The following is a 12,042-nucleotide window of genomic DNA, read 5'->3' on the forward strand; positions in this document are numbered from 1 at the left end:
CTCAGCGAAACATAGCGCTCTCCACCCCATACGCTCCTCCATATAACCACGGGTAGCTGGCTTCCGGCTCTTCTTACGCCTAGCCAAACTACCCGTGTGCCCCCCCCAAAAAAATTCTTGGTGGTGCCTCGTGCTTCTCCTTCAGCACGTCCATGGCCTCGTACCACCGCCTCTCTGCCTTGGCTGCCTCAATTTCCCACTGCGGGCGTCGATAATCCCCGGCCTGGTGCCAAGGTCCGGCCCCGTCCAGAACTTCCTCCCAGGTCCATTTCTCCCGCCAGTCCAACTCGAATTCCCTCTGCTCCTTCTTCTGCTGCTTGGTCCTTGAGTGGTGGGTGATTCTGTCACAAGTATCTTCGTCTTCTGACGATAATGCGAAATCGTCATCGGAAAAGGTAGACCAATACGCAGCAGGTGTGCAGTTGTTCATTTTGAACATTTAATGAAATCAACACGAATACAAAAACAACAAACAAGAAACTGAACGATAAACTAACAGTCTGCAAAGCATAGGCTCAACACAGAACAATCACCCACAAATCACACACACAAACACACCCTAATATATGGGACTCTCAATCAAAGGCAGATAGACAACACCTGCCTTCAACTGAGAGTCCCAACCCCAATTAACCAAACATAGAAACACACACACTAGACTATCAACCAAAAACCCGGAAATACTAAATCAAACACCCTTTACACAAACACACCACCCCGAACCACATAAAACAAATACCCTCTGCCACGTCCTGACCAAACTACAAAAACAATTAACCTTATACTGGCCAGGACGTGACACCCTTTCCAGCTTTATGCAAGTCAACAATTCTTAATCTTTGGTCTTCTAAGATCTCTTTTGTTCGAGGCATGGTGCACATCAGGCAATGCTTCTTGTGAATAGCAAACTCACATTTTGTAAGTGTTTTTTATAGGGCCATGCAGCTCTAACCAACATCTCCATTCTCATCTCATTGATTGGACTCCAGGTTAGCTAACTCCTGACTCCAATTAGCTTTTGGAAAAGTCATTAGCCTAGGGGTTCACATACTTTTTTTTTACTTGCCTGTGTGTTATTAGTTTAAGCACACTATGTTTGTTTATTGTTGTGACTTAGATGAAGATCAGATCAAATTTGATGACCAATTTATGCAGAAATTCAGGTAATTCCAAAGGGTTCACATACTTTTTCTGCCACTGTACATGATTGGAGAGCTCAATGTCCATCTTAGTATAGTATTGAGGTCTGGGGAGGGGCTTTTAGGGTGTTATGTTAGGAGAGAGATGTGTGTGAGAAAGAGAGAGAGGGGTTTGACGGAAGAGGGAGAGAGGACGGATAGGGAAAAGGAGAGAAAGGACAGGAGAGACAGAGCGGGAGAGAGAGGACAGGAGAGACAGAGAGGGAGAGAGAAAGAGAGGACAGTAGAGACAGAGACGGAGAGAGAGATGACAGTAGAGACAGAGAGGGAAAAAGAGAGAGAGGACAGGAGAGACAGAGAGGGAAAAAGAGAGAGAGGACAGGAGAGATGGGTTTGATGGAGTTGAGCCCAATGCTGTTAGATGCCAGAGCTACTCAACAGTTTAAATGTAATTCCGCAGCCATCCTCAACAATGCATATGTCCCCCCTTTTTCGTTTAACAGAGAATAATTATATATATTAAAAAAACATTGCACACTTACTTGTGGATCAATTTCCATCATGGTGAGAGGGGTATGGATGAGGAAATGTTATTGATAATAACACTGAATATCTACAGATTCACTGGGACACAAATACCCTTAGTGCCCTTTAAATGATTTCTTGAACTCCAGTGTATCATACTGAGATATGTGTTCCACTGACTCTGTCCAGAACTCTGTCAGCATGTAGGCCTACTGTGTTTCTTTTTGTGTTTTTGGTCCATACATGTCACTTACTGTAATGCTTTGGGCCTGCATTCTTTGGTCAATTTCTCTCAAATAAAATATATTTCTTATTGATGTGTGTGTTGCATATGTATACAAAGCCAAGTGTTGAGCCAGGGAGATGTCTCTATTTGTAGAAAGCAGCCAGTTTAGCCTGCAGTGTCTGATGAGGCGAGACAGATTGCAAAGTAGTGCACATACTGAGGGGAAAACAGGGAGGAAAAAGACAAACTTGCTGACAGAGCCAATTTCAGCTTTAAATTCCTAATAAAGAGAAAGGTTGGGGGGATCAAGCCTGACTCCCAGCTTCTCCAGGGCCTACTGCACAGCCTTGTGTAAGACAGTGTCTGAATACTAAATAAACACAGTCAAACAGTCATCTTTAACATAAGAAGATATAGACTTTAATATCTTTATAAACATTTTATACTGTTGTTCTTTGATAACGACTTATTGAACCATTCAGTCATGGCAAAGACAGGAGATTGTTGGTGAACATTAGGAGACAGGAGATAGATGGGGAACAGTAGGAGACAGGAGATAGATGGGAACAGTAGGAGACAGGAGATAGATGGGAACAGTAGGAGACAGGAGATAGATGGGGAACAGTAGGAGACAGGAGATAGATGGGGAACAGTAGGAGACAGGAGATAGATGGGAACAGTAGGAGACAGGAGATAGATGGGGAACAGTAGGAGACAGGAGATAGATGGAACAGTAGGAGACAGGAGATAGATGGGAACAGTAGGAGACAGGAGATAGATGGGAACAGTAGGAGATAGGAGATAGATGGGAACAGTAGGAGACAGGAGATAGATGGGAACAGTAGGAGGCAGGAGATAGATGGGAACAGTAGGAGACAGGAGATAGATGGGAACAGTAGGAGACAGGAGATAGATGGGGAACAGTAGGAGACAGGAGATAGATGGGAACAGTAGGAGACAGGAGATAGATGGAAACAGTAGGAGACAGGAGATAGATGGGAACAGTAGGAGACAGGAGATAGATGGGAACAGTAGGAGACAGGAGATAGATGGGGAACAGTAGGAGACAGGAGATAGATGGGAACAGTAGGAGACAGGAGATAGATGGGGAACAGTAGGAGATAGGAGATAGATGGGAACAGTAGGAGACAGGAGATAGATGGGAACAGTAGGAGACAGGAGATAGATGGGAACAGTAGGAGGCAGGAGATAGATGGGAACAGTAGGAGACAGGAGATATATGGGAACAGTAGGAGACAGGAGATAGATGGGGAACAGTAGGAGGGGGGACTGAATTGTGCATTGTTTTATCAGATAAAGAGGTTAAGAGGATGTAACAAAAAAAGGAAATAATTTTTTTTATTTTTAGTAAACAAACAAAAGAATGTAATGGTAAATTAATTTAAAGAAGGATTGTCCCCTCATCAGGGGAGCAGAAACCCTGTTTTCATTTTTGATGATGTCATTAATATTGTTATTCTCATAATAAATGATTAATATTAGAACTGCAGTTAGTTAGTCCTCTTGTTGTCATTGTTAATGGTACAGTTCACATCATTAATATTACAAACATCGTCACCTTAGCGTATTATTTTCCCGAGGCACAAAATCTCCAGTAGTCCAGAGGGCTAGCAGTCCAGCAGTAGTCTGTCTGTCTGTTTGTCTGTCCATGGTCCTGTTAATCTCCTGCTACTTTAGAAGTGATTGTCTTTCTCTTGGTTCCCCACATCCATTGACAAGAACAGCAGTCATTGTAGAGAGAGACATTTTAGCAGTTCTATTATTTCCAAGAGAGAGGTCCAAGTTTTGCCATGCTCGATTGAAAATGTTTTTATTCTTCTAATATTTTATTCATTACAGAAGTCATTTAAGGTACACATATTGTTTTTGTTTCTTCTCTAGTCTTGTTGGACAGTTGTTTTCCTTTGATGTCCATTGATTAGGACAATATATAAATGTTCCTCACATTCCAATGAGGAAGGGATGTCCACACTAAAGAGCATTCTGTTCAGCAAAGCCCAAAGCCTCACTGGGAAACTGAGAATACCCAATCTGACCCTTAACCCCTAAGGCTCTGTACCCTGTATAGGGCTCCATCTCTTGGTCCTCTTTACGTCTTGGCAAAATCAAACAAACAACATTTGAGACAAGAAATAGACAGATCCATCAATATTCACAGCTTTCTTCTCCTGGGGGGGGGGTATGGTTTTTGAAGGAGATGGGAGTGGACCACAGTCCCACTCACCTCCATACAGATAATTAGCAGCTTGGGTATATTAGCTTAATATGTAGTAGCACATGTAGAAAATGAAAAGGAGCAGGTAGAAAGACAAGACATTCAGAATTAATAAAGCAGGATGTAAATATTGTAGAAATACTGTAAAGTAGGTAGAAGATGTATACCTAGCTATGTAGCTCGGGGTCAATGTTACCTGGACATGGAGCAGAAGTTACCTAGTTACATACTGTATCTGGACCTGACTGGTCTGTTTGTGTGCTGCTCTTTGAATTGCTGTTTCTATAGTTTTCCATTACTTCTGCTAAGAAGTGAGCGTTGCACATTCCTGTTCTGATATGGAATTATGATTTATGACCGGGCATCTTCCTGCTTATCTCCCTGTTGATGAGCAATACCCTCGGATACCTCGGCGGCCCAATTCTATGGAGCAGCTATTGGCAATGAATGTAATAAAAAAAACATTTGGCAAATAATATGAAACACAAGATTGGGCTAGACTTCTCTGTATGTGATGGTTTCGTTCACCATGTCATCTGTTTTCTATTTCGCCCCTCAATAGGGATTTATAAACTGTGAACTGATAATTAAAGCTGGCTCCAACACTTTTTCCTTAGAGTCTATCTGTCTCATAGCTAAATCGCTGCATTTGCAACGTCTCTTTCTTTTCCAAAAAAGTTTGGTTATCTGCACTCCAGGAGAGTAGAAGACCGAACTCAGACAGAAAGAGACCAAGACAACAGGAAATGACAACATAATGGCAACAGTGGCAGTGCAAGTGTGTTCTGTGTTTTCCTTTTGTCTTTCCTCACTCCCTGTCCCTCACACATCCCTGTCCCTCACACAGCATCGTGAGTCTTTTCACATTTTATGTTGATGATTGAAAGTCTATTTCAGAGTCTAAACAGCGAAGCTCCCTACACAATGTTTTACACACACAACCACACACACACACAAAGTACACACATACACACAGGCCTTGTTGTGCAGGAGCTAGAGCAGGTCTGAGGACTGCACTGCTGTTGTTTAGCCAGTATCTATTTCCCCCTCTCTAGGTCAGCGGAGAATATGGACAATGGTCATGGGCAACAAAGCTCCCAGTATGGTGCTGAGATGCACTAAGGGCTGGGAGAACATGGCCCTATTGGTGGCTTGTTGCACCCCACTAGGGGGGCGAACAGTGGTCCGGGGAGGGCACTTATGCTTCCTCCGCGTGATGGTGCCATCCGGGGACGTGTGGTCATATTTGCCCCCTTCAAAATCAGGCGAGGAATACTCCTTATCAGCCATCTCCTTTAAGGTATGCACCTCGTTCTGCCCCTTCCCCTTGCCTCCCCTGACACGCTGGCGGGTGCAGTTCCGAGCACGGCCTGGCCTCTGAGGGGGCGCAACCCCAGGCTGTCCCTCTGATCTCGGGGCCTCCCCGCTTATGGACGGGGGCGGATGGGGCAGAGGCGAAAGCGGCGAGGGGTAGTGTGGCGCCTCATTGTGGTGAGGGCGGTGGGGGTGGGAGTGAGCCGGTGGCACCGGGTGTGGCTCCTTTTTCAGAGACACCTTATCAGTCCCGGCCCCGGTCTTGCTCTGGTGCAGAGACTCAGAGCCAGAGCAGTTGGGGAAGTCCTCCTTGCGGAGCTGCTTGAGGTCCTTCCCAGCCAGCTCGGCCGGGGCCTGACAGCCTACGGACGAAGTAGAACCTCTGAAGCGTTTGAGCCAGTCCCACAGCGACAGGGCCTTGCAGTCACACTCCCAGGGGTTGTCGTTGAGGCGCAGGTACTCCAGCGCAGGCAGCAGTGCCAGGCAGTCTCCAGACAGCTCGGTTAGTGAGTTGTTAAACAGGTAGAGGGTGGTGAGGCGACGCAGGTCGTGGAAGGCCAGGCGGTCCACCCACTGCAGCTGGTTGTGGTGCAGCAGCAGGCGGTCCAGGGCCCCCAGCCCCCGGAAGGTGTTCTGGTGCAGCGACCACAGACGGTTCCCATGCAGGAACAGGTGGCTCAGGTTATGGAGGTCCACAAATATGTCATCCTGCAGGAACTCCAGGTGATTATCCTGAGAACAGCCAAACACAGCAAAATGGAGAGGTTATACACCTACAGCACTCTGTAACACTGTACCTATGTTGTTTGGTTATAAGGTATGTGGCTACTATAAAGTAGGACAGAGAAACCACAGCTTAACAGCCCTGGGTCACTTAGAAATATTTGGGTCACTTAGAAATATCCTTGTTTTTCAATTAAAATAACATCAAATTGATCAGAAATACAGTGTAGACATTGTTAATGTTGTAAATGACTATTGTAGCTGGAAACGGCAGATTTTTTTATGGGATATGTCACAGGCGTTGAAATGAGTAGACCAAGGCGCAGCGTGTATAGTGCTCATCTTTTAACTTTTAATGAAGACACTAACCAAAACAAATAAACGACTGACAACAGTTCCGTAAGGACACTCTGACAAAACGGAAAACAACTACCCACAAAACCCAAAGGAAAAACAGTCTGCCTAAGTATGGCTTCCAATCAGAGACAACGATAGACACCTGCCTCTGATTGGAAACCATACCCGGCCAAAACATAGAAAACAAAACATAGAAATAGAAATCTAGAAAAAGACCACATATAAACAGAAAACCCAAAACCACCACCTGTCACGCCCTGACCACTCTACTATGGAAAATGACCTCTTACAAGGGTCAGGACGTGACAGAATATCTACATAGGCGTACAGAGGCCCATTATCAACAACCATCACTCCTGTGTTCCAATGGCACGTTGTGTCAGCTTCATTAAATAGTACCGCAAAACACCAGTCTCAGTCCCGGCCCCGGTCTTGCTCTGGTGCAGAGACTCAGAGCCAGAGCAGTTGGTGAGGCGACTCCGGGATGCTGGCCTTCTAGGCAGAGTTCCTCTGTCCAGTGTCTGTGTTCTTTTGCCCATCTTAATCTTTTCTTTTTATTGGCCAGTCTGAGATATGGCCTTTTCTTTGCAACTCTGCCTAGAAGGCCAGCATCCCGGAGTCGCCTCTTCACTGTTAATTGCAAAAGGGTTTTCTAATGATCAATTAGCCTTTAAAAATGATAAACTTGGATTAGCTAACACAATATACCATTGGAACACAGGAGTGATGGTTGCTGATAACGAGCCTCTGTACGCCTATGTAGATATTCCATAAAAAATCAGCCGTTTCCAGCTACAATAGTAATTTACAACATGAACAATGTCTACACTGTATTTCTGATCAATTTGATGTTATTTTAATGGTCAAAAAATTAGCTTTTCTTTGAAAAACAAGGGCATTTCTAAGTGACCCCAAACTTTTCGGTAGTGTATATATGTATTTTTATTTTTTTAATTCTAATGTAAAATGCAAAATTGTTTCGTTTGACTCAGAGTGCCATAGAGCCCTAGTGTACCTGTAGGTAGAGATACTGCAGGTTGCGTAGCCCCTGGAAGATGTTACTGGGCAGCGCACTGAGCCCACAGCGGTACAGGTGCAGAGCATGGAGCCGGCCCAGCCCATGGAAGGTGTCTGCAGCCAGGGAGCGCAGGTGACGGTTGTCCCCCAGGTCCAGCTCCTCCAGCTGGGCAAAGCCGTGGAAGGTGGACGGCTCGATGTAGGTGATGTTGTTGGAGTAGATCCACAGTGTGACCGTGGTGGGGCTGAAGTGGCCCTGCAGCAGCCGGTGGATCTTGTTGTTCTGCAGGAAGATGCGCTCGCTGTGCGGAGGAATGCCTTCGGGGACGGACAGGAAGTTGTGTGCCTGGCAGCTGACGGTACTGGGCGCGGTGTAGCAGATACAGTGATGTGGGCAGGACCAGGAAAGCTCCAGACCACAGAGAACCAGCAGGAACTCTAGCCCGCAGCCTGGAGAGAGGACAGAGAGAGGAACATGTATGAGAGGACATAGCTACATTTAGTCTGGGGATTTGATTCTGAATTTAAATTCTGCCGTCCGACTTTGATGTCCACTTCGGGACTTGAAAGGAAAGAAGAATGGTTTTTGGAATATTATTTTCAATGAAGTCGAGAAAGATAAATTGGGGGAGAGGAGAAATACTGTAAGTGGAATCAAAGTGATAAAAGAGTGAGATATTGACTAGGAAGAAGGAAGGGCAAGGGGGTAGGATGATAAAGAGATGGGAGATATGGAGACAGCCAGGTCAGGAGTAAACAGTATGAGAGATGATGTAGGGAGGCTAAACCAGAGAGAGACTGTCAGATATATTTATATTACAGAGAAAAACAGATTCTGTCCTGATAGATGACTCATGCCAAGTGACCTGTTGCTATCATAGATTTTCTGGCTTCACGGCGTGGCATTGGGCCTTTGAGGAATTCTGCTGCTATTGAGCCACTCAATACAAATGTGGACATTGCATTACGCTCTTGGCTCAGTATCCACAACTCCAAATCCTCCGGTGTCTAAGTCTGTTCCAGAATGAGTCTTAGAGTCTGTTCAAGATCCGTCCAAACAATAACATGAGCTTCAGTTGTTCGCTGTATCTAGTATCTCAGGAAGTCTGATTGGATCTATATTACAGGTACACCTCCTGCACACACAACATTTGTTTTCTCAGTTTTCCAATATTTCCTCACCTCTGGGAGATAGTAGCCATAAGAGGAAGTTAATCTGTGTCCGTCAGCTCACTACAACTCTACTATACTCAGAACCATAGCCAGAGAGAGAGAGACGTGTGTGTGTGTGTTGTAAATCCCCTCTCATTAACCAGTCCTTTACGGCAAGGATTAGAAAATACCTGTCAAAGCACACCTGTGAAAGCAGGGGGGATAAATGGGATGTGGAACGCTCACTTAAACTTATGTTAAGTTTCTCAGAGACAGTCAGACTTCCTGCTGTTTGGTGACACGCTTCCATGGCCCCGTTGTGTGACTTATCCATCTGCTGATCTACAGGGGGAATCAACCAACAGGAGAAAAGCAGGAGTCTATCCCCTCGTAATGACATTTGACAAGCGGTGGCTGTGTTCCCTTCAATTTATTATTCAAGGCATCATGGCGCTCATTCACTCCCTCTAATCGATATGTTTCTGTTGCCTTTTAACTTGCTGCTACCTAATCCCAGGGCTACTACACTGGAATTCAGGAGCAGGGAAAGTCTCTTTAAGGACAGGAGACAGCATAGACAGATGTATTTATCTGAATATTCCTCCTCCTCCCCAAACTGTGTTTAAGCTGTGACATTCAGCGTCTGTCTTCACAGACCTTCTCAGTGTGTCTGGTCTGGTGACCGTAGCGGAGAAGAGGAAAGGAGTGCTGTGCCGTGCATCTTGTTACTTTAACAGGGGCAGAAGCCTCTTCGCTCCCCAGAGCTGGCCCTGTAATCCTGTTTGTCAACTATGCAGATGGGTGACAACCATGCATCCTCCCAATCCACCATGCAAACATGCTCCCGAATACAGGTCCTCTCAAGGTTCAACTGTGTGTAAAACTGTTCAACAGTATCAGAGTACACTGATTACAAGATTTCGAAGAGTCCTTGATAGTCATGTGTCATACACAGGTGCATTTGGTGCCATAGTGCCGGAGGGGAAAGGACTATGCACTTTGGTCAGGGGACACGGCACAGCCACTGCCATCTCTGCTCTTGCACGAGAGTGGAATCAGTGTCGGGACATATTAGATGGTTCACTGCATTGGGGCACACATCTCCCACTACTGTAGGCCTGCCAGTGAAGCACTATACAGGGACCTTTCACAAAGCCAAGAGGAATGTCTTAGAGGAAAACAAGAGGATTACAAAAAGGACAAAACACTTCCAGACAATTAGAAAGGGTTATTCTTATTCCTTTCTCTAAAATGTATTCAATTGTTGTGAGAGGACAATTCCCAATCAAATAGTGGTCACTTTACTTCCACTTTACATTCCACTCTTTCTGTTTGTTTATTTCTCTCTCCCTATTTTCTCTTTCACTATTCTATTTACATGGAGATGTATTGAACATGGCACTTGACTAAATGGTTGGAAACATGCTGGATGCTCCCGGGAAATAAAGGTTGGGAGGATGTATCAAACAAATACACAGACTCAGACACAGTCAATGGATCACCCTGTTTAAGGAATATTTCAATGTATCACATTGCAGCTTATTTGAAAAACAGCTTTATATTCATAATATTGACATCTTTCCTATTTACCAACTGTTCTTTGGCTCGCCTTTTACCATTATAATGTATACTGTACTTCATACACATGTTATTGGCATTTATCTCCTAACACAAACAGCACTGTTTATGTCATACTACAGTTTCACCCTACTCCACTTTGTGTACTACACTGCTTTTGGATGCCATTTACTTAAGAGAAACTATGTTCATGAATCATTGAATGGCCAAGGTAGATGGTTTCCTTATCTGTTCCATTATCCATCCAGTACCTCTTCCTTTCACCTATCAGAGCTGCCGTCACACTAAGGCCTGTGATTCAACTTGTCCGTGCCTTGCTTTTCTTTATTTACATTTTGCTTTGTGCATGTCTTTAATTGAACTTGGTATCAACCATGACACTGGAAGATGATGAGAGTGAGATAAAGCGAGAGAGGCGTAGATCCTACTTAGATAGGGAAACAATTTGAATCGGGGCCAGATGCTAATCAAGTTTTTTATGGAAAAATCCCCCTCCCCTCTCCCTCGTCTCCCCCCCCTTCCCCAGCATGTCAGAACCCAGTAATTGATTCTTTACTCAGATTAATCTGTTCCCTTAAATTACTGCGTCTACCATCTTATTCATTTTCTCTATCCACGCCTCAGATAATGTGTAGAGAAAAGCAAACAGTACAGTAGAGTGGCTTAACATTATATCTCCTGTCCTCTCCTTTCACAACCTCCCCTTGGACCAGGATCTGTTCCTGTTTAGCATCCCTCCTCTCCTGTAGCAGGGGGAGACAGCAGCTGGTGATGTAGATGCCATGGAGCTGCTTAAAATAACCACTAAGCTTGTCTGTGTCTCCGGTGTGAGAGACGGGAGGGAACGTGTGAGCTCCACCCTCGCCCTACTTTCAGGGCACAGCGGCATACTACGGCACAGTGGCATGGCACGGTGGCTGTCTCCTCCGCAGCTGGCATCAGCTAGACTACTGCCACTAGAGACCTGGAGCGTCACACCTGCCACCTCACTGATCTCATCACCCCCCGAGCCATTGTGGATACACAACATGCAGGCACACACATACATGCATTCACACACAACAGGTAGATAGAAAAGGTTGTGTAGGAATGACTGAGACAGATCAAGTAGTTATAGTCAGAGTTGAGAAATGTTTGTTAGGTGAGCTATTGACAGACAGATTGATTTAAACTGAGAGGAGGTACATGAGGACGGTGTAGTGCAGCCGTCATCAAATAAAAATGCAAGAAATGAATGTTTCATAATCATAACGGCATTGTTTGCTCACACAATAAGCCATTCAGCCTAAGTTGTATTATATAAATAGCTTTGGACACACACAAGTGTAGATATGCCAATAATGCCTATTTGAATGCAGCAGAATAAAAGAGGTTCTGAAAGAGAGATAATGTGTTTCTGGAAATGTGGCATCGCAGCTATTTCTGGTGCTGACTCTTGTCACTCCCTCCCTCCCCCCTCCCTGCTGACTCCACCCTCCTAGGACCAGTCTCTCTCCCCACCCTCACAGGGCCCGTCTCTCTCCCCACCCTCCTAGGGCCCATCTTCCTCTCCACCCTCCTAGGACCAGTCTCTCTCCCCACCCTCACAGGGCCCGTCTCTCTCCCCACCCTCCTAGGACCAGTCTCTCTCCCCACCCTCACAGGGCCCGTCTCTCTCCCCACCGTCCTAGGACCAGTCTCTCTCCCCACCCTCCTAGGACCAGTCTCTCTCCCCACCCTCCTAGGACCAGTCTCTCTCCCCACCCTCACAGGGCCCGTCTCTCTCCCCACCCTCC

General features: G+C 45.5%; 1 protein-coding gene across 1 annotated transcript in view; it reads right to left on the reverse strand.

The window, feature by feature from the left end:
* Nucleotides 1-2,287: 2,287 nt before the first annotated feature.
* The window catches only part of LOC106612932 (reticulon-4 receptor-like 1), a 215,998-nt gene continuing 206,243 nt past the window's right edge, over nucleotides 2,288-12,042 (reverse strand). The window contains exons 2-3 of the mRNA XM_014214597.2: nucleotides 7,536-7,987; nucleotides 2,288-6,172 (exon numbers count right to left, since the gene is read on the reverse strand). Of these exons, the coding sequence (XP_014070072.1) occupies nucleotides 5,183-6,172; nucleotides 7,536-7,987 (1,442 nt within the window). The 3' untranslated portion in view covers nucleotides 2,288-5,182. The remainder of the gene's footprint in view (nucleotides 6,173-7,535; nucleotides 7,988-12,042) is intronic.

This window comes from Salmo salar, chromosome ssa09 (genome assembly GCF_905237065.1).
Source record: "Salmo salar chromosome ssa09, Ssal_v3.1, whole genome shotgun sequence".
In the NCBI taxonomy this organism is placed as follows: domain Eukaryota; kingdom Metazoa; phylum Chordata; class Actinopteri; order Salmoniformes; family Salmonidae; genus Salmo; species Salmo salar.